Below are 22,853 nucleotides of genomic sequence, written 5' to 3'. Positions count from 1 at the left end.
TCTCTGGGGCTGGATTGATGGCTCAGCAGTTAAGATTGCATGACAAGACTTTGGTGCCCAGTGTCTGCATGGCGGGGCTCACAGCTGTCCTTGCCGCTGAGTGATGCAGTGCCCTCTGCTGGCCTCTGAGTTTGCACTGGGATGGATGAGCACACACTGGCATGAAAACACATGCATATAAACAGAAATCTCTTTCAAACACTGGAGGTTATTTTCTTTTTGTTTTAGAATAGGATCTCACTGTATAGACCAGTAAAGTCAGAGCTCTGCCTGGCTCTGCATTAAGTGCTTAGATTAAAGGCATGTGCAATTAAAATAGAATTGAAATTTTCTTACCAAGTTGATTTAAATAAAGAATCTGACATTGATGTGGCATAAACCCTGGAACATTACTTTGAAATTCAGTGAAGGCCTTTTATGGTTTCCATGTTGACTTTGAAGGGATGAATCTTTCTGCCTCCCCCTCCTCCTCTCCCCCCACCCCCAGACACACACACTAAACTCACTGTGTAGCAGTAGTATAGTTCCTAATTCCTCTTGCTTTGGATGCCTGAGTGCTGACCCTCCAGGCATGTCATCAAGCCCAGTTTGCCATTTGAATTTGAATTTTATTTAATTTTTTTTCTTTAGAACAAATGATAAACAGACCAGACAAATTAAATAAACACCAGTTCAACGTTTGGCTAAAACATGGGAACTTGATCCAAATTAGACTCAGCCCAGAATTCACTATGGTGCTAAAAACTTCTGCATATTTTATTTTGAAGGGTACTAATATAACAGAATTGTTTATGCTAAAATTTTACCAATAATGTGGGAAAATGTAATGACTTTCAAATTAGGTTTATCACTCTTGAATAAGAACACCTAGGTTCTCACATACTTCAAGTTTTAAAGCAAACAAGCAAAGCACAAAATTTCTTTATTAAAGCAACTGAGGAAAGTTTTCATAATGTTCCTGCCATCTGCTCATAGCTGTGTCCCACAACTATGTCAGGGAGAAAGAAAAAGAAACAGGATGTGTGAGAACCTTTAATGAGAGGGGCTCTAGTGACAACTAGACACCATAGACATCTTTCAAAGCTAGATAGATACTACTTATTGTCCATTTAAATGATCTTATAAAGCTATCTAGGGTCCAAGGCCTGAATCACGCTTTAGGAATCTTAGCTGTTTTCACTAAGTATTAGAGAGACATAAAGCTTCTTCCAATGGACCTTAACATCCTCAGGAACCTACACTAAAGTCCTTGTAGACTCTAGATACAAAGTGGATTGTCAAACAGATGACATCAAATCAAAACCAGGAAAGTTCATGACTGAAATGAGAATATTACTGTTGAGTATGGCCTTACTAATGAAAGCATTAAGAGACACCATTCAATATCAGAATCTATTTAGCTTTGAAAAATGGTCATAAAATAATGTGGTCTAGTCACTTAGGTTAGTAAAGTTCCTTGGTTTCTTACCCTTATTCCTTATAAAAGTTACGAACTATGTAGTTCCTTACTATAATTTGGTGAATATTCAGACATAAGAGATTCTTAATACACCTTTATTATATTACAGAAACAGAGTAATGGTAATCTTAAATTCCAACAATGTATTCTTGATTTAATGAGTAAGAAAGATTCATTAGTAATCAGCCCTGAATTAATGCTATACAAATGAAAGCTATTATAATTCTTGAAAATAGTTGTCTGTTAAGTTGTTAAATGTTTCCCTTTGAAATTTTGTTTACATTATCCCTTTGCTTAACAAAATATAACACAGGTCCCAATGCCTTTTCATCCCATTTCAGTCTGTCCAAGGCCAAACCAACTGATTGCAACTGAAAGTTCAGCATTCCATTACACTCTCTTCAAGTCCACAGTGGCATTTTATTGATCTTCCCTTATTAGTTTAGATTTGCAGACTGTGTATGAAATATTGTCTTTAGAGATAAAGTCTCATAGAAGGACTGTTTCTACCCGAGATCTTGTCTATATTTCAGAAAAGGGCCATTCCTCTGTTTGAAGTACTGTGATGTGTTTATGGTTATGTGTTATTAGAAAGTATGATGCTCACGTACAACTGCAAGTGTTTGTAGAAGTCATGGTGCCATGGGGCTGGATCCACAGCGAGGCAGTTAAAAGCACTGGCTGCTTTTTCTCAGAGGGCCCAGGTTCTGTCCCCAGAACCCATATGGTGTTAGTAACCTTCTGTAACTGCACTTCCATGGGATTCAGAGCCCTCTGGCATATTTGCATACCAAGCATCCACACGTGTTCATGCAAGCAAAATACACTCATTCATAGAAAACAAAAATAAGCAAATCTTTTAAAACTCACGGTCGGCCTTTTCCTGGAGTACGCACCTTCCTTCTCTTGATTGCTCACGCTTTTCCTTTCTCTTTTCAGCGTGCTGAGCACTGCGGTCCCACCAAGGGCATGCCACTGTACACAGGCCTGCAGTGAGCGGTTCATGTGGAGTAGTGGCTGAACTAAATCTTAAACAATGGCCAGGGTACAGGCAGTTTAATTTTTTCCCCAGTGTTTTAAGTCATTGTAACAAACAAACAAACAAACAAACAAACAAACAGAAAGGTTAAATTATTGTTACATCAATTCCAGTAAAGTGGGGTAAAGGAAGAAGTGATTCACCTTATTGTTGAGGCTCTGGTATATTTCTTTCTAACTTTAATTTTGTCTTTTAACATGTAATTAGTCATAGTACAGATAGATTTTTCTAATTTTTTCTCCTTATGTTAGAAGCATTTTCTTATGTGAATAATATCCTCCTCTACCATTTTAGTAGATGCATAATATTTTATGATATGAATATACTTTAATTTATTTAGCTGTTCCCAATTTTTTTAAAAAAATATTATTTTTTGTTCTTGAGACAAAGTCTCAGGAAGCTCAGGCTGGCCTCAAACTCACTATGTAGCCAAGGATGACTTTGATTCTTCAGCCTCTGCCTCCTGATTACTGGGACTATAACATGTGCTGCTAACATTCTAGTTTGTTCCATGGTGGGATGAAGCCCAGGGCTTCATACGAGGAAAGCACGCTAGCAACTGGGCTACGGCAGACTACGCGAGGTGCGATTTTATCATACCATCCTCAGGAATGCTGAGTAATCTTCTCTTCACATGAGAATGCCAAGTACAGTTTTAATGAGCTATAAATGACTCTGCTTTGTGTGTACAGCTTTCTGTACCTTTTGCTAATGGCATTTTCTCGTGTGTATAATCTGTGTTCATATCCTAGGACATCCTGCATCCTAAACACTGAGTGATTGTATATATTTCCTCAAATCCAGCTGTTTCTGCCCAGACTTCAGTACTTTTGTTTTATTGTTGTGGTAGAATTGAAAGCATTTGTACCATTTGCATTTTTATATCTTGGAAATGATGTCATATGGACTAGAGTTCAATAGTAGTAAGTGAAGCAAGGTTACACTGGGGTTTTTTTGTTTTTGTTTTTGTTTTTGTTTTTGTTTTTGTTTTGGATCAAGTTTGTTATTCTTTAACTTCTTGTAAGCTAGACCTTGTGGTAGCCAGGATCTGTTCATAAACTAGAAGGGTATTAACGTGTATGTGCAATCCAAGCAGCATGGTAAGTGCTGGAATACAGCACTTGCTCAGATCATGGAGGCTTACCTCAAGCTAGAGCAGAGCTGTTTGGGAAAGGGCTTGTTCCTTGAGTACTTCTTTTTTGTTTTGTGTCAAGTCGACTGTTCTCCAGCATAGGGAGGTTCATGGGCATTGATGATCACTGTGCTGTGAACATCAAGGCCTTCTGTTGCCCCTCTGTACACCTCTTAGATTGTGGTGAATGAATATTCTTTGCATTTTCTTTTTTTTCCTATTAATAAATAGTTGTTACCTACTTTAGGGATGATTTTCACAAAATATTTCTACTATTTTAAGCATGTAATTATCTCAGTATTTAATGAAGTTCAAAAACAGATGCTATTAAAGTTCAAATTTAAATGTATTTTTCCTACCCTTGTCTAAAATACTTACAGATTTTGAAATATTACTGCAGTTATTTTTTAAGGTTTATTTCATTTTTATTTTATGAGTATGACTGTTTTGCCTTCACATATATGAACTGTATGTGTGCCTGGTGCCTCCACAAGCCAGAGGAGGACAACAGATATTTGGAACTGGCATGATAGACTTGTAAGCCACCAGGTGGCTTCTGGGCACCAAACCTGGGTCCTGAGTAAGAGCAGCAGCTGCTCATAACTGCCGCGCCGTCGTCCCAGCTGCCATCCAAATGACATCATGAATGATGTCCAGTTTTGGCTTTGAGCCTTCTGTTAGTGGACTCAGCTTTGTGTTCTCACCCCTGTCTTTCAGGTATGAAGCTCTCTTTCCTTTAGTGTTGTCCTGTTTGATGTTTGTGTGGATACACGTGGAACAAGAGACCCTTCAACAGCCTGGTGTTTACTGTAAACAGAAGGTAGCGCTACAAACCATTGTTGCTTTGACTTGGCTATAATACAATATTTTCCAAGCTATAAGGACAGTATAGTGTAATTCTGACAAAAATTCTTTCTGCTTAAAATTTCACCATTTAAAAAACTTAGAAAATTTTTGTTGGCATTAATAATTAAGGTAAGTAATTAACACATGAGGGAAACTTCCACATATAACAAACACAGTTTAAAGTTTTGCAAGACGTGTATGTGTTGGGCTTCTCCTAGAAAATTATTGAGAATCAGATCAAAAATATCAATATAGGGTGAGGGAGACATGTCAGGGATGCGAGTGCACCTCATGGTCTGTGGCCAGTGGTAGAGAGAGAGCGCCAAGAGTGCCACTCACGCGCGTCTAGTGATGCGTTCCGTGTTTGTCCCCACTCCTGTTTTCATCTCCGTTCTTCCCTTCTGACAGATGATTAGGCATAGGTGACATTTGAGTACCCATTATTTCTCTAGCCATCCTAATCCAAGATACTTACTCTGTCATCTTATTGACTGTGGCCTCCGACCATGTCTTCCACAGTTCACACACTGTGCTGTGCTTAGAACTGGCTAAAGCTTGATAAGGACGTCCCCTCCGTGATGAATAGAAACTTATGTAATGTCTATCATCTGTTTTGGAATTAAGGTAATTCTGAGAAGTTGGTGACAGAGTATTTAGTTTTACTGACGTCAGGTGGGGCACAGTACTTTGTGCAGGCACAATGATCCTAGCTCCAGCTGCCTTCCAAGAGGCACACTGCTCATTCAGAATAACCTCTTAGTGCAGAAGCAGCTATACTGATGTGTGAAAACCAGTGTCGACCAGACCAGGGTAAAGAGTCAGTAATTGTCTCTGGTACTATCCCAGGAAAAGAAAGATCATCACATAACTTTAAAATTTGACTTTTAACTGAAAGCACGGCTTTTTGTTTTTGTTTTTTTGCCTATGCTTGCTGGTATTTATGTAGGGTGTGTGTGGCAGCAGGGAGAGTTCTGCTCTCAACTCTCTTGTCAGGGTTTGGGGACTGAAGCAAGAACGTCTGTGCATTACTTAATGGGGTGACTTCCCCTTTTATCAAAGATGGAAATAGTTTGCTTTCATAAGGAAAAATAATAATTTATCTGCAAATAGAATTAGCAGGACTAAGAAAGGGATAAATGCTTACTTTGTGTCATCTTTTTAAGATTATATTACTGATTTAAGAAGACCAGAACATTGATAAATGAAGTCTCTGAATAATGATTTGAAAGTGGAATGTTTATGTAAAGTAGGAAAATGACCAGCTGTCACTGTAATGACACAATAGCACCATAACTCCACTTAGCATGTAACTAACATATTTTACTTTCCAATGTGTTGTAGTAAGATGTATTTAAGCTGTTTCTCTGTTGTAGGTTTTTTGTTTTGTTTTTGTATTTGTTTTATTGTAAGCACAGTATAAATTCTTAGCTATGTTGACTTATCTTAATTTGTCTGTAGGTGTGTATGTAACCCAGTTGCTATTGTGTATTAATGCTCTCTTGTTACCTCCAGCTTACCAGCATCCAGTTCACCTGGAGCACTGATATAGCTCAGTTCCGACAGCTCCATCTGGATGACATCCGTAGGGCCTTTTTCCTCGTATCCTTTGCTCTGGGACTTTTAAGATCCTCCAACCTTTTTTATAGAATAAGATGATTAGGTGTTTGTGCTTGTTTACTTAATCGTGGTGTTTGAGGCTGTTAACTTTCTTCCCAACTTGAGTTTTCCACATGCCTAGGTCTCATCAAAATTTGGAGATGTTAGATGCTAGGCATTCATCTCAAGGATAGAGTTCTTGCTTAGCAAGTGCCGTCCCTGGGTTCAATCCCTACCAGTGCAAACAAGGACAGGCTTAGCTATGGGAAAGTGTCCCACCATCCAGTGTCTTAGCAGTTAAGGGCTTCTTCCCATATGCGCACGCTCCTTAAAAAATGAAATGCTAAAGCTAACCCGGAATTCTTTCAACTCTTAACTCCTGCCCTAGAAGAAACCATTAGGAGTTTGCATTTTGTGTGCTTTCCTGAGGCTTGTTAGGTCGTAACTGTCTCATAGCTTTGCACCCATCAGATGAATTACTGAGCATTACAACTTTGAAAGACAATGACGAAGCCTCGGCTCAGGGGACCTACTGGCCAGCTGCAGGAAATTCATAGGAGATTATTCCTTTTAAAAAGGTTTTTACTTAAATTTTCAGCTCTACTGAGGTAAAATTACTAAAAATTATGAACATTGGAGGTGTATAACGTGGTGCTTTCACATACACTGCAAAGTGATCACACAAAGTGATCACACAAAGTGATTGACACATCCTCACCTGTTCAGCTGCCATTCGCATTGCATCCTTCCTTTCTTCCCTTCCTCCTTCACGTTTCTCTTCCATCCTTCCTCTTTCCCTCCTGCCCTCCCTCCCTTGTGAAGATAATTAAGATCTACTGTCTTAGCAGGCTTCAGCACAATACAGTTTATTAACTTTACCATACTGTTCCTTAGCTGTCCAGACCTTATTCACTGTAGATAATTGAAACTTTTGTCCTTTGACCAGAGCTCCTCCTTTGGCCCTCTCTCTCTATTCCTTCTAGGAAGTCGACTGTCTTCTCCAACTCTTGGTTTCCTTTCCCTCATTTTTTTTTATCACTCTGTTCTCCTTTTCTTCCTTTGCTTAATCTTGTTCAACTGAGTAACAGCTGTGTCTATCCAGAGCAGCTCCTCAGCCAGCCAGCCCCCTCCCTGCCTCTGACCTGGAGCACAGACCAGCTCTGTAGACAGCCCCCTGCCCCTGTCTTCCTGTGCTTGTGTATCACATCATGGGTTTTATTATGTTACGTACCTAACTGTTTGCCTCCAATATTATTTCCACAAAAAGGCTAAAGTTTTTATTAGCAAGTTAGTAAAGTCTATATTACTTAATTTTTACTGTGTCTTTCATGAGACATTAGCTCTCACCACACCTATCTACTGTTTGATGATGATGTAATGTAATTTTCCACCATGTCTACCAATTTTACCAGCATATCTAAGTCACTTTAAGACAGTTTCATTCACATTTATGTTCTTAAACTTTGTTTCAGACCGGTACTAGACAGTAAATGTTGGTCTTTTAGGTGGGAGCTCAGTAAACACTGTGTGGAGACGTGGCTCAGCTCCCGGCTCAGACAATGCCTTGTCACTAGTCATGGTTTTCTCGCACTCTCATTCTACATCTCTGTGCCATGTGTGCTGTTAACAAGAGCTTTCATTAAGTCAGGCAGTATTTTGAGTACTTTGCTTAAGTTGTAGACACGAATGGGATTGGTACTTAATACAAATCAAAGTTCAAGAAATATAGCAGCGGGGCTGGAGAGATGGCTCAGCGGGTAAGAGCATTGACTGTTCTTCCAAAGGTTATGAGTTCAAATCCCAGCATCCACATGGTGGCTCACAACCATCCATAAAGAGATCTGATGCCTTCTTCTGGTGTCTGAAGACAGCTACAGTGTACTTACATATAATAAATAAATCTTAAAAAAAAAAAAAAAAGAAATATAGCAGCAAGATGGTGTAGCAGGTAAAAGCCCTCTTTGTGTGTGTGGTGCTTAGTTTTTTGTCAACGTGTAACAAACTGGAGTCACTGGAAAGAGGGAACTTCAGTTGAGGAATTACCTCCATCAGATTGCCTGTGGGCAAGTCTGTTGGACATTTTCTTGATTAATGACCCAGCCTACTGTGGATGATGCTACCCTTGAGCTGGTGGTGCTGTTTGTATAAGGAAAGCAGGCTGTGCAAATCATGGTTAGCTAGTCAGTAAGCAGTACTTCTCCACGGTCTCTGCTTCACTTTCTGCCTCCACATTCCTGCCTTGTCTTCCCACAGTGAAGTACTCTGATACCAATGTGTAAACCACATAACTCCTTCCCTCCCCAGACTGCTGGTCGGCATTGGTTTATCACCGCAATAGAAAGTAACTAATGTACTGTATAAGCCGAATGACCTGAGGTTAGTTCTCAGAACCCACTGTAAAAGGAGTGCATGAACTCCCCAAAGTTGTCCTTTAACTTCCACATGCAAACTGAGTATTCCTGTGCCCATGCTCAGGTACACATAATCATATTATTAATAATAATCATAATTATATTAATAATAACAACAACAACAATAATCATATAGTTCAATAAATATTTAAAATGTTTGGCATTCCCTACTGAGTTATTCTAAAGTGTATTTATATATAGAGAGAGCATTTTGAAGAATCTGTTATGAGTTTCACATGTAAAGGGCACATGATGAGTATATATGAATAAAGCTATCTTGTAGCTGAAAAATGTATGATGTTCTAGCCTACCTCCTTTTGAAAAAGTCATGAGCAACAACTGCAGACTCAGTCTATCTTGTCAATGCTTGAAAAAAAGGAAAGTAGGCTTCTCAAGAGTCACCAGCAACTCCATGATCCTAATAGTTTTCAGATCTTTGTGATACGCTTACCAGGGATGCTCTCAACCATCCCTTTCCAACAATTCACAATGATTAAACAGATAAAAAAACAAATTGCTTTTGTCGTAGAATTGGCTTTTTTATTTTCCTAAATGAAAAAGAGATCTTAACAAACACATGGTTAGAAAGCTTTGGCTAAAGTAGTAGGAGAAACAGGCTTGAATGGTGAGAATGTCCTTTGCAAGCAATCAAGAAAACATGCCTGATTTGCATGTAGAGTTGGAAATCTTCCACTTGAAAGATTGTCTTGACAATTAAACAAGAATAAATGATTTGGAAAGAAAGAAATTGTATGAATTCTGAGTTGTGTCAGTATTTCCTTAACTGTGTAGGTTTTCTTTTTATTAACTGCATTTTTTGGAACTGGAAATATAGCTTCTATTAACAGGTAATTTCTTATATTTATTTAGTTTTGGTTTGCATGTGTATGTGCCCCTTAGAGGAGCAGCAACTGCTCTGACTGTTGAACCATCCCCCCGACCCCTGTCCTTTTCCTTGTTTTATATTCAATGGTACAATGGAGTATAATAAGATAGATAATAAAGGAGATTAGCATAGAGAGCTATTTTGTTCATTCGACTCTGATTCAGTTTTAGTAAAGTTACTGAGTGTCCTCTTAGAAGAATAGACCTTTAGTCACAGTGTGCATTCTAAAAGCTTTACTCTTCCCTTTGCTGTTGTCTAGCTTTGACCTCGCCTCTGTGTATTGCTTTCTGACGGTGTTTAGTCCTTTCATGATGGGAGCGCTCATGATGTGGAAGGTTAGTTTTCTAATTTATTACTTGCATTAAATGGTTGATTTAAAGATTGTGATATTAAATTTGTATAACATGTGGCATTAAGATTGTAAAGTCATTGTCATTATAACAGAGATAGTCTTTCAGTCTTGGCACTGATGGAGACAACCCTCTAACCCTTGCTTCCAGATATAGTTAATCTTTCCTGTATTTTTAAGACTATTTGACTACAAAAGAATATGGATTCTTTTAGCACACAATGGAATACTACTCAGCAATTAAAAATCATGAAAGTTTTAGGCAAATGGTTGGAACTGGAAAATATCATCTTAAGTGAGGTAACTCATTTACAAAAGAAAACACATGGAATGCAGTCACTGATAAGTGGATATTAAAGCTCTGAATACCCAAGACACAACTCACATATCAAATCATTCCCAAGAAGAAGAAAGGAGAGGGTCCTGGTCCGGGAAAGGCTTGGTGCAGCATTGTAGGGGATTACCAGGACAGAGAAGTGGGAGGGGGTTGATTGGGTATCTGGCAGAGGGAAGAGGGCTTATGGGGCTTATGAGGAGGGAAGAACTGGGAAAGGGAAAATCATTTGGAATATAAACAATATAAAAAATAAAAGAAAATTAAAAATAAAAAAAAAGAAATTTTTATCATAGGTAATTAAAGACTGCCTGGGAGCTGTGATCAAAGCTGCAGTGTAGCTAAAGATGATAAGGTTCCCTGACCCCGTGGATCTCCAACCACAAGATGGCCACAGTGTTCTCATTTTTCCCATGTACCTAGAGTTGATGGGTCCTTTCAACAGATGTGTAATCAAGTACTCTTTTTAATGTGTCAGGCACCAACTTTATTTACAGTATCAATGTAGTTATAGGTTCTGGGTTTTAGAGATAAATATTATGATGGAATACAGTTCCATCATCTTTAATATTATGGTATTAGTTGCTTTTCTGTTGCTGTAATAAAATACCTTGACAAAAAGAGAGTTAGGAAAGAAAGGGTTTGTTGTCGGTTACAATTCCAGAGAGGACACCGTCTGTCATGGAAGGATAGTACAGAAGCAGAAGCATAAATCCAGCCTGGCAGTCAGGACGCAGAGAGATTATACATGGGAAGAAGGGAACGAACGGGAAGTGGAGCCTGCCCCACATCACTGCCACAGTGATGTTCTTCCAGCAGGACTTGGCCATCTAAAGGTTCATAGTCTTCCAAACAGTGCCAGTAGTACCCAGTGTCTGTAGGGGACATTTCTCATTCAAGCCAGTATAGTGGTCATACTTACCTGTTCCTTCTACCAAATTTCTCTTCTATAGCTCTTGGCATATTTTATGTAGTTAGTATATGTTTATTTTACTATTCCGATACATAAGTAATAACTGTTGAAAGTATATGTCTTCTTTGTAGTTTTCTTACTATACCAGTTGTACTGACTTTCTTACTATACTAATAGAAATGTAATTTAAGAAATGGTAAAAAAGATATTGCACATTTTCTCATGACCCATTCTTTATTCTCTATATATATTTTCAAATTACTACATTAAGTATGTTTATATCGTGAATAAAATAACATTTTTAAACTCAGAAAAGCAATAATAAGATAGCAGAGTCATGCTCATGGTGCTATAGTATCTAATAACAAGCTAAGACCAGAATGTTGTATATCATAGCAACAGGCTGGGTAATTAACTTGCTTTGGGCATTCTCTTTCATATATTCTTGGAAATATGAACATTGTCATGAATCAGTAGAATGTCTCACATAGTGCAAAATTTGGAGAAGATTTTAATTTGAAATACATGTTAATGTTTGCTGTTGTTCTTTGTGTGTTATTAGTTTATGCATCAGTTCTCACTCTCCTGTGTGACAGTTCCATGTTCTCTGTTTCCTATTGTCTTTTATATATGAGTTATTGGAGCGATTGAAGGTTGTTTTATAAGCAGAACATGTTTCAGGTGCCTGTTACCAATGACATCATTTGTTGTTCTTTGAAACAGATTTTAATTCCTTTTGTTCTTGTGATGTGTGCTTTTGAAGCAGTTCAGATAACTACACAGCTGTCATCAAAAGGGTAAGATAAATGCTTAAGAAGCCCTGAGTTTCCCTACTTTTCATAAATGAGAGAATGTTTGAAGATATTTCATGTGATTGCTGTTAAAGCTTTGTAACACAAATTGTTTATAATAAGCTATTTTAGATTTCAGCTGTCATTAAAGGAAATTGGCTAATTTGGGCCTTTAGCAAAAAAATATGCTTTCTTTACAGTAAAACATTAGAATATTATTCAAGCTAGTAAGAGTCTCTAGAAAATCATAAATTTTAAATATTATAGTTAATTATTTGTCTCTTATGGCATAATGGCACCTATAAAAAATGAAAAGTGCTATCATTGAAATGTCTTTTGGCTTAGTTCTTAAAAATGTATTAAACAATCTGGGTGTGGTGACGCACACTTCTAATCCCAGCAAATGGGAGACACAGGTAGAGGCAGGTGGATTTCTGTGAGTTCAAGGCCAACGTGGTCTACAAAGTGAGTCCGGGACAGCCAGAGCTACACAGGGAAACCCTGTCTCAAAAAACAAATGAAAAAGTTATTGAACAAAGTTGTTAATCTCATTTCATTTTATGTGGGTTGACATTAACTTTTCTGTATATCAATAATTTGCAAAAATATACATTGACAAATGTATGCAAAAGACTGTGTTTTCAGATATATCTGAAGCTATCAGTCTTCAGCATTCAATATTCTGAAATAAAAGATGTCAATCAAGTATTTGCTTTTTTTTAAACATATAAAATTACCTCACCAGAGATTCTCTATACAGAGATTCTCTGGAAACCACTTATAAATAGCAGTTTTATAAGTGAATGAAGGTGGCACAGTCAATGCTAAAAGGATGAATAGTTTTAACATAAATTTGCATGTTTTCTTGATGAGCTTAAGCTAGAACTCAGTTTAGCATGCTAGTATATATATATTTAAGCTTTTTTTAGAAGAAAATTTCCTTCTACTGCTTAGAAATAGTGAAAATCTTATTTCTAGTTTAATTGTAAATAGTCTTTGAGGTAATTTACATGAATTTATAGTGAAAACATGTACTACTCATCAGTATCTTACAGGTGACAGTTGCTTAGATGCAACAGAAACTAGTAAGCAACATAGCATGCTTTCCTGCATCTCTGTTAGACAAATTTTTCAGAAGGAAATTTAAATAAGCCTTATATAAGAGGAACTGGGGCAATGGGATGGAAACAGAAAGCTCGCAGATGTGTGCATCTATATACAGGTATTTATGTGACTTTGTATGGCAATTCTGTGTTCAGTCTAATGCAAGCAAGCCCTAGACACAGAGACCTGAAGCAGAGGTGTTAAAATCAAAGGCTTTAAAAAATATCTTGTCTTTTGCCCTTTAAGCCCTGAGAGGCATTGACTGTCCACTGTGCATCAGAAGCTCCCCATGTTTAATGTGCCGTCCTTTGGACTCGGTGACTCCCTTATCCTATTGACAGATCGCTTCGACTCTCTTTTGTCTCCCTAACCGTGGCAGTCAGGCTACAGCTTCCCTCACGGCTGATCTGCTTCTAACTCGCTCATGCCTTTCCCTCCTCTCCCTGCATCTTCATAGTTGCTGTAGTTTTGTTGCTAAACATCTTAGCATTTTTAAGTCTGGGGGATAAAGGAAGCTTCATTTACCTTCTGGCTGTTTATTATACCCACATTGCCAAAATGTAATTTGAATGCTACACACCAGTGAGAAGACTCCCTCCATTTCTCCTTACCTGCTCCTTAAAATATGTATTAGACAGAAGAAGTGAGGCCGACAAGCCATGTTAGGCTTATTTTCTTTTATGACTTAAAATGAACTTTTCTAATTGCCATTTCTTTGTCTTGTTCCTCAGTCTCCATAACTGGGCTCACTATAAAGCCTTATTTATTTTGGATGTGGCATAAAATGACACATGGGCATGAAGGGTAGCTGATAGAGGGTGGGCTAAGGGTGCTGCAGGCCGCCAGCAGTGAAGCTAGCCGTGAGCAGAGTCTGCTTGGCCCCTCAGCAGCCCTGCTTTCCTCCCTTCACTCTTACAGTCTAGCTTTACTCCCCCTGCGTTACCTTGGGACAGTGTTCACAATCGGGTTGTAATGTATCTGAAAGGCATGCCTGTTACATTGATGTAAATATTTCTTTACTTTTCAGCCTTTTTCTTGTTGTTCTCATCATATCAGACATCATGGCTTTGGTAAGGCACTGTTGAATATATGGTGTAAGTAGGATTAGGAAACTTAAATTCCATATCTATTTAGTTGGGAGAAATATGAATCCATTTCTCTACGTGAAATCTTTATATACTGAGTTCTAAATGATGGCTGCTTACATAGGTACTTATGTAGAAACTGTTCTTAAATTGTCAAGATTTTTTCCCGTAACCTTACTTAGTCACACTGTCATTTCGTGATTTCATGCTCTGTCTTTCAGGTTATTCTCACTGTGTGTGAAATGAATCTTTCATAGATTAACAGGAGAATCCAATTTCAGATTTAAATAATCCAGCACTTTTTTTTTTAGTCTTATCAGATTATAAAGGAGAGTAAAAAAGGAGTGGGTGAGTGAAGGAATAAGGAGACACAGCCTTGTCAACTAGGAGTTAACAGCTATCCTCAGTGAGTTCTAAGTAAGGGACTGACATGTAGTCTTCATGCATAGAATGTCTTAACAAAAAGAGCAAATCTGTTCTGGGTATTTGAGGAATTCTCATATCTACTCCCAGGTTTGGTAATTCTCTAGAAGCCATTTCAGAACTTGCTGAATCTTCCTAGAGTCTCTATAGTCAGTGCTGGTTTACGACAGTGAGATCATAGAGATAAGTCAGCCAAAGGAATTTCTGTGTCGAGTGGGGTGCAGAGGCTCTTGTTTTCTCCAGTGGAGTATGGACAGCACACTCTTTCAGCACAAAGTGTGACAATACCCGTGGAACATTGCCACCTACACTTACTTGCCTTTTAATGGGTCTTGGTCAACAGAGCACACTTGACTTGACTGGTCATTAATCTCTAGACATTTCAAGGGTTGAAAGCACACCATACTGCCCAAAAATCCCATCATAGATCATATTTTAGACTGGTAGCCAGTGCCTCAGGCAAAATGCTTCATTAGACATTCCAAGGGCTTAGAAATCACCTCTCAGGAGCAGAGAGCCATACCTCTTTTAAGCTATGATTAATACCTGACTATGTATCTACTAAGTAATTTCCCAAATCTGATTGCTGGCCCCTTGATATAGATGAGAGCATTTTTGTATTTTCTTCAACTAAGTATCTAGTATATATCTTAAATGGATCACACATGATGTTAGAACAAAAGTATCATTCAAAAATGACAAATAAACAAGAATAGATGAGAATTGAATGTTTCTGCTTGATTTTGTGTGGAGAACCAAGAATAAGGTAACTGTTTCTGATCCAGCTTCATTGGCTGGAATAATTTTATATCCTTCCTTTCTTGTTTTCCTTGAACCTACTAAACTTGATCTGGACTCCTGGTGTTTAACAAGCTAGTCCCTTTGCCCAGAAACAACTTCCTTATCTCTCTATCTCTAATTTTGTCTATATGTTATTTCTACCTTTCACATAGCTTTTTTCCCTGTCCCTCTCTGTCTCTCCCTCTCTGTCTCTCCCTCTGTCTCTCTCTCTTGCTCTTGCCTTCTTGTTCCTGCTCTGTTCTCTTGCCCCTTCCCTCCCATCCCCTTTCCCATTGCCCTTCCCCCTCTCTATTTACATGCTCTTGTCCTGCCTCTTCTCTTTCCCCCTCTCCCTCTCCCTCTCCCTCTCCCTCTCCCTTTCCCTCTCCCTCTCCCCCCTCCCCCTCCCATTCCCCTTACCTTTCCCCCTCCCTTCCTTTCTCTGTCTCTACTACCCTTCCCATAGTCTGAATAAACCCCATTCTATACTATACTATCTTCTGGCTGGTCCCTCAGGAGAAGGAATGCCTCAGCATGGGCCTGCGGAGGCACCTGAGGAGGGCCTGCTTTCCCCATACCTGACTACACATCCACTAAAATATATCTTCTCTCCTTATCTTTTTAGAAAATACAATACTCTGTTTCTGTGCATACATATGCACACATACACACATGTATTTACAAACATAATACTTTGAATGATTCAATAGATTATGCATCTTTTGAGGGAATTTTCTCTAGACCCTGGCAGTGAGTATTATTGAGTCATAGTAGACAGTTTAGCAAGTTTGTTGATGATCAGGTGATACAGCTTCAGTTGGATCTTTGGCATTTTTAATATTTGTATTAGCCTTGGTTGATTTTCTTATTCACAAACACTACTTTGTTCATTTGATTGAATCTTAATTCCATTTGTGGAATTTGGGCAATTGCTTATTTTATACAAACAGAAGTTGCAGTTAAGGGTATATCTTTGTGGATTCTGGGCAGGAAATGATTCTAGGGGGTTAGAAATGTCAAATATTCACCCTTAAAACAACTTTTCTTATAGATTGCAACTAAATTGTCTTTGTTTTTAATAAAGTCATATTATATTATCTTTTACAGCATTTTTTCTTCTTGGTCAAGGATTCTGGCAGCTGGCTTGATATCGGAACAAGGTATGCATGGTACATAGTCACAAAGACTTCCTAAAGTGGCTTGGATCAGGTGCCAGTGTAACTCTGAGACATAGACAGGAAGTTGCATCAATCTTACAGCTCTGAGTTGAGATACCTTTTTCTAATTCTTGATATGAACACACTGGCAGGTATTTTCATGGGCTGCTGTGGCCTAGGAGGATGAGTGTTTAGTGTGGAGAGAACTGGGGCAGCAGGAGGGAATCCTGAGTCTCAAAGTAGCTCCAGTGTCCTTGTGTGTTCTTGTCTGAGGAAGGCAGTGAGGGTGGCATCAGTGGGGACCAAAAGCTGATAGATGGCTTCTGGCAGTTTAACTCCTGTTGACAGCAGCAGGGGAATTAAGAAAAGAAACTTTGTTACTTAGGTTCTTGTCTACTTGATTCATTTGGTCAGGTGAGGTCCTTAACTCTTGGTGAGCCAGAAAGAAAAGAAAGAAAGTCAGGCCACTCACAGACACACACATACTGGATGAAGCAGGAAAGGCCTGCATTACCACTTTATTTTTATTCTTAGTTTTCATGCCTACTCAGGATAAGTGATCACATGGTTTTTAAAGCATCTTTACATTCATGAGTTCATAGTAAGTTGAAGGAAGTTCATGTCATAGGTCAGTAAGGCTGCAGGAGTTATAACACAATTGTTCACATGTCTTTCCATTAAGACTAATACCTGACTAAACATTCATTATCTATTTTCTAGCTCCGTAAATTTATTATAAGTTTAAAACAATAATGTTATGTCATAGATTTGCACAGTTTTGTCAAGACAAATCATCTGCCTTGTGTCTTATTATTTTGAAGTCTTGTATAAATAATCCACCATTTATTTTCTGTTCTTGCACCTACAATAATTTGCCCATTCCTAGTTTATGACCTTTAGTTACCTCATTCCTAACCTAGTGGCCTCATTCCTAACCTAGAAGGAATGTTTTCCTTGATCATAAATTTGTTTCAAGCCTATTTTCTTCTTCTAGTGCAATTAACCCATGACAAATGAAGATTTACAGAGCTATATTTGCAGCTTTTACTCTTTAGGGGGATTGATATTACTTGTATTAATTTAAGAGTTCTATAAAATCATTATGAGAAATTATAAAATCATCAATTCATCTACACAGCATTACTACATGAAAGTACATCTTCCTATTGATTCTGCAGGACATCTGCCCCACAGGGTAGGCTCTTGCCCAGGAATCCGTAGGCCATGTAATAGTAGCAGAAAGGTGTAGCAGAATCCAGAAGCAATCCTGGAGGGAAGTTACCCTCCCCAGCCATGCAACATGGTGGCCGGCCGTCTCCAGAAACTCACTTGCTTTCCATAGCCTTTCCTAGATGACTTCTAATAATTATCTGCCTTTTAGAAGCTTTAAGGAATATTGTAACATGCTGTTTATCTAAAACATGATCTGAGCAAGTCAGCTTCCTCTTTCCTGTGTCTGATTATCTCTTGCAGTGATATATTCTTCTTTCTGAGAAGAAGAAAGCAAAATTGATTCTTCTATCTTTTGTCCCCAAATGGATAATGAGCTAAGAATATGTGTTTATAAACTGATTTCATTTAATTAATATGTAGTCATCCTCTGAGCTTCTAGGAATTTCTATGGGTTTATATAAGAGTATACATTAGACAACCCTCTCAAAGCTTCCAGCTGTACCTGTCTGCCTTTCCAGATACACTGGATGCTCTCAGACCTGGGGTCTGACGTGCATCTGCATAAAAAGCTAGGCATAATGGTAGACCTCTAATGCACATGTAAGCAGCACTAACTGAACTTAGTGGGCTATACGAAGAAAGTGGACATGGCTAGGAGAGAGGGGTAGGTATGAAGGGAAGGTTAGAAGGGGAAATGAGGATATATTGGTCATATTTCATGATATACAAATGTGGGAAAGGGGTGGGGCAAACACCTGGCATAGTGGCATGTGCCTGTGATGGGGACTCAGAGCTGGATGGTACCTGGAACTTGCTAGGCAGCTAATCGTATACAATACATTAGTTACTTCTGTACACACACACACACACACACACACACACACACACACGCACCCATACCCACATGTACATGAACATGTGTACATGTATACCACATACACAGAGACACAATCTCATACAGAGAGAGAGAGAGAGAGAGAGAGAGAGAGAGAAGAGAAAGAGAGAGAGAGCTCTATGACTTGACTACTCAATTTTTAGGTATTTATCCAAATGAAGGAAAAATGTGCACAGAATGATTTGTATAGGAATTTTTATAGCAACTTTGTTCATAAAATCTGTTATGAATATATGAGTGGCTATATTGGTTCCACTGCATCTAGACAATAGATAACCACTTGCCAGTGAAAGCAAATGATTGATTGATTGATTGACTCAGCCTCATGGATAGATTTCAGAAACTATAGTGATCTAAAGTAACCAGATATGTAGGGGTGTACAGTATATTGTTTCCAATTATATAAAATTCCAATCTCTAGTTCCAGAAAGCTAATCAATGGTTCTGGTGGTCTGAGGGGTGTGGAGTTGATTCAGAGGTACTCGTGGGAGCTTCTGTGGGAATGGAAGTATTCTAGATGTCTTGAAAACAATGGTGGCCATATGGGTGTACCTATTGTTAATACTCAGCTAATTGGGTACTGAAAATAGTTCTATTGTCTCACATGGAACTTTTATCTGAAACTCAGTTGATAAAGAAAAACAGAACTATATGAAATCGTCACGAACATGACATAAGTTCTTTTCTATAAAGGTCATAAATTCTTTTTAATTGATGTTCAATAACAGAAGCATGAAGATACTAATTAAAGATCTACAGATAGAACTAGAGGTGCTGCTCTGAGAAATGGAAATGAAAGAATGAGCTCTTTACTGATCACTCTTCCTTTCCCCTGGGCTTCTTAGTACTACCTTTCCTGCTGGAAGGGAAGAGTGCTTCAATGGCAGTGGGGGCAGGAAGCAGAAGTCCTCCTAGGCCACTCTTTGAAGCTTGCTTAGAAAGGGAAAGAGACATGTGCAACATTTGTATTGGGGATATTGTCACACCTTTCACGAGATTTTATCTACATTTCACATAGTAATGGATGTGAGGAATATTATAATTAGATTTGAACATCCCTTAGTTCATCCTATCTGATTATCCTCTTTCAAAGTAAGTTTCTGGAAGCAGTTAGTCCAAGTGGTGTGCAAAGAATTGCCCGTAATTCAGAGTAGGGTTGTGCATTGCAATTCACACCCTTTCTACCCAAAGTTGGTTATTTGGATTGTGGATCCTCAAAGGCAGTATCATGACACTTCAGAAGCTCCATCAGAGTCCATCTAGCACAGGAAAATAAAAACCACAGCAAAACACTCACATTTCAGTAGAAGGTCCAGGATGTCAGTCTGAGGATTGTACTGAGTCATACTTTACCAAAAGAAAAGGAAGGAAGGGAGGGAGGGAAGAAGGGAGGAAGGAGAAAAGGACTGCGTTTGTATTATACTACATTACTTGCAGAATTTCCCAGCATACTATGTTATGCACTTTCCATCCCAACAGAGAAGTAGTTGTTACCCTGCCCAACAGATGTATTTGCTGTCTCCATCTGACCTTGCCACCCTATGGAGATGGCAGTTGCTTCACACTACAGGGCCTGTACATGTTTGAGCTTAGAGGTGGCACTTTGATAGTGGAGGCTCTAGTTTTCTCATTGTTCCCTCGCTGTCTGGACTTAGGGGGAGTTTTTCACAAGGTGTGTTTTGTAGTGAAATAAGCCTTTTCACAAAATCAACCAAAATTTGGACTTTAAGCTAGCTATGGTGGCTATCCCAGCTACTGAAGACCCTGAGTAAAGATTGCAAGTCTGGCACCACTTTCCACTAAAACTGTAGCTCAGAACTGAGTGAATTGGGGCTACAGATGTTAGCTCAGTGTTAGAATGTTTGTAACATACACCAGATTTGCTTTCATGCCCTAGTGCTGTTTAGAAAGTGGTGGCTTTGTGTCTAATGGTGTTTCTAATTTTTACAGAGGGACTGTTTACCATGAAGTTTTGAATTATATAAATTAGGGGTTTAAACGGGGAAAGAGTGGCATATCTGGATCTTAGGGTTATGCTGGTTTTAGTTTTGAGGAACCTCTATACTGGTTTACTTAGTGCTTCTACTAAATTATCTTTCTATCAACAAAGACTCATTTCCCCCACCACATCCTCACTTACTTTTTGTGTTCACAAGGAAAATTGTTCTGACTAGGAGAGTTGGAGAATCCCAGTGTTGTTTTGATTTGCATTTCCCTAGTGGCCAAAATTTCTGAACACTTTTCGCAGGCAGTTACCAGTTTGTTCTTTTGACAAGTGCCTTTGCAGTTCATTTGACTGCTTGCTGATTGCATTGCTTGTTCTTTGGTATTGATTGTTGATTTCTTTCTGTGTTCTGGGTATTAATACTCTATTGGCAGAAAAGCTGGTGAGGATTTTCTTCTACTCTGTAGGCTTTCTCTTTATTCTCTTAAAATTGGCTGCAAGCCCATCTGTTCACTTTTACATATTATTCCCTGAGCTTTGCAGTTCTATTCAGGAGTTATTCTCTATGCCTAAAGCCAGAAGTGTTTTCCCTGCGTTTTCCTTTGGTAGTGCCATAGTTATAGGTCTTGCATTCAAGTCTTTGGCCCATTTTGAGTTAAGTTTAAAGAGAAATTTAGGTTCAGTTTTCTGTGAGGATTATCTGGTTCCATTGCTTAAAAGGCTGTCAGTCAGAATTCAGTTCAAGAATGGAGTCATGAGAGGGAAATTCTGAGTGCTTGTGAGAAGACTCCAGAGAACCAGACAAGTCTCGTGACCTCAGTTTCTTTCTTTTTTCTTTTTTATTCGATATATTTTTTATTTACATTTCAAATAATTTCCCCTTTTCCGACCCCCCCCCCCACTCCCCGAAAGTCCCATAAGCCCTCTTCCCTCCCCCTGTTCTCCCATCCACCCCTTCCCACTTCCCGGTTCTAGTTTTGCCCTATACTGCTACACTGACTCTTTCCAGAACCAGGCCACTCCTCCGTTCTTCTTGTAGATCATTTGATATGTAGATTATGTTTTGGGTATTCCAATTTTCTAGGCTAATATCCACTTATTAGTGAGTGCATACCATGATTGATCTTTTGAGACTGGGTTACCTCACTTAGTATGATGTTCTCCAGCTCTATACATTTGTCTAAGAATTTCATGAATTCATTGTTTCTGATGGCTGAATAGTACTCCATTGTGTAAGTATACCACATTTTCTGCATCTATTCTTCTGTTAAGGGTTCTTTCCAGCTTCTGGCTATTATAAATAGGGCTGCTATGAACATAGTGGAGCACGTATCCTTATTACCTGCTGGGGAATCCTCTGGGTATATGCCCAGGAGTGGTATAGCAGGATCCTCCGGAAATGACGTTTCTATAAAACAACGAATTGCTCTTGGGGTGTGCTTTCATGCCCCTTCCAGGTACAGCAGATCGGAGTTTAGAGCATTCATTACAGCTGGCTGCTGTGATTTCTATTTATGGAAAAACATGTTTTTACCATGTGAAGCTTGTTCTTGTGATAATATACAGCTTGAACTCATGAGAACTTTACTCAGGTGCCCTTTCTTAACCCATATTTTGTCTGATGCTCTGAATAAAATAGGCTATTGTATGAGACTTTAGTCTAACTGATTATTAAGCTCCACCCTCCAAGGTCAAACTGCCAAGTAGAACAGTAAACTGCTATCTTTTCTCTAATATGTGCTTTTAATGTCTTTATTAAGAAGTAAAGATCTGAAGCTGGGTTGTGGTAGTACATGCCTTTAATCCCAGGACGCATAAACTCTGGAGACAGAGGCAAGCAAATTTCATTGAATTGAAGGCCAACTTGGTTTGTAGCTAGTTTCAAGACAGGCAGAACCACACAAAAGAAACCCTATCTTGAAAAACAACAATAACAACAACAAATAGGGATCTGGAATTGTCCAGCTTTATTTCTGGATTCTCTATTCCATTGGTCTCTTTTTATGCAACTGCCATGCTTAACAGAACAAGATTTTGTGTTTGTTATACATGTTAAGTTCAGTACTGATATATTCCTCCTTTTGACATCAGATCTTCAGAACTTTTCATTATGCATAATGGAACTCTGTGTTCACTGAACTCTGGCTTCCCATAGTTCCCTCTCCCAGAAGCTGGCCAACACTATTCTGCTTGTTTCTCTGAATTTGAAACCTCTGGTTCCCTCATAATGAGTAGTATCTCTCCAAGTCAGTTTTCCTTTTTTAAAATGGGTTGTTTGTTTTGTTGTTGAGTTGTGGGACTTCCTGTTTTCTGTATATCACTTATTGGCTATACATATAATTTACAAATTTTCCTACCATTCTTTGGTTTCCTCATTGAACTGTTGATTATGTATGTTTTCACTCTCTTATGCAATGGTTTCAAACTCTTGTTCTGGCTTGATAAAGTCTTTCTTTTTTTTTTTTTCCTTTATTATTGTTTTTATTTTTTTTTATTCGATATAATTCATTTACATTTCAAATAATTTCCCCTTTT

The 22,853-nt window shown here is 38.5% G+C and overlaps 1 protein-coding gene across 3 annotated transcripts in view; it reads left to right on the top strand.

Annotated features, from left to right (window-relative positions):
- Pign (phosphatidylinositol glycan anchor biosynthesis class N) overlaps nt 1-22,853 on the top strand; it is a 127,259-nt gene that overhangs the window by 79,998 nt on the left and 24,408 nt on the right. For 2 of the 3 annotated variants that reach the window (XM_052200217.1, XM_052200218.1), the window contains 7 exons: nt 4,348-4,450; nt 5,989-6,075; nt 9,276-9,331; nt 9,629-9,704; nt 11,689-11,762; nt 13,888-13,930; nt 16,256-16,308. In XM_052200217.1, the coding sequence (XP_052056177.1) occupies nt 4,348-4,450; nt 5,989-6,075; nt 9,276-9,331; nt 9,629-9,704; nt 11,689-11,762; nt 13,888-13,930; nt 16,256-16,308 (492 nt within the window). Of the gene's footprint in view, nt 1-4,347; nt 4,451-5,988; nt 6,076-9,275; nt 9,332-9,628; nt 9,705-11,688; nt 11,763-12,801; nt 12,979-13,887; nt 13,931-16,255; nt 16,309-22,853 lie in introns of those variants that run through there. The other variant, XR_007980427.1, reaches the window with a different exon arrangement.

Source organism: Apodemus sylvaticus, chromosome 12, assembly GCF_947179515.1.
Source record: "Apodemus sylvaticus chromosome 12, mApoSyl1.1, whole genome shotgun sequence".
NCBI classification, from domain to species: Eukaryota; Metazoa; Chordata; class Mammalia; order Rodentia; family Muridae; genus Apodemus; species Apodemus sylvaticus.
The sequence above is the reverse complement of the archived record's forward strand: the minus strand, read 5'-3'. Positions and strand labels throughout refer to the sequence as shown.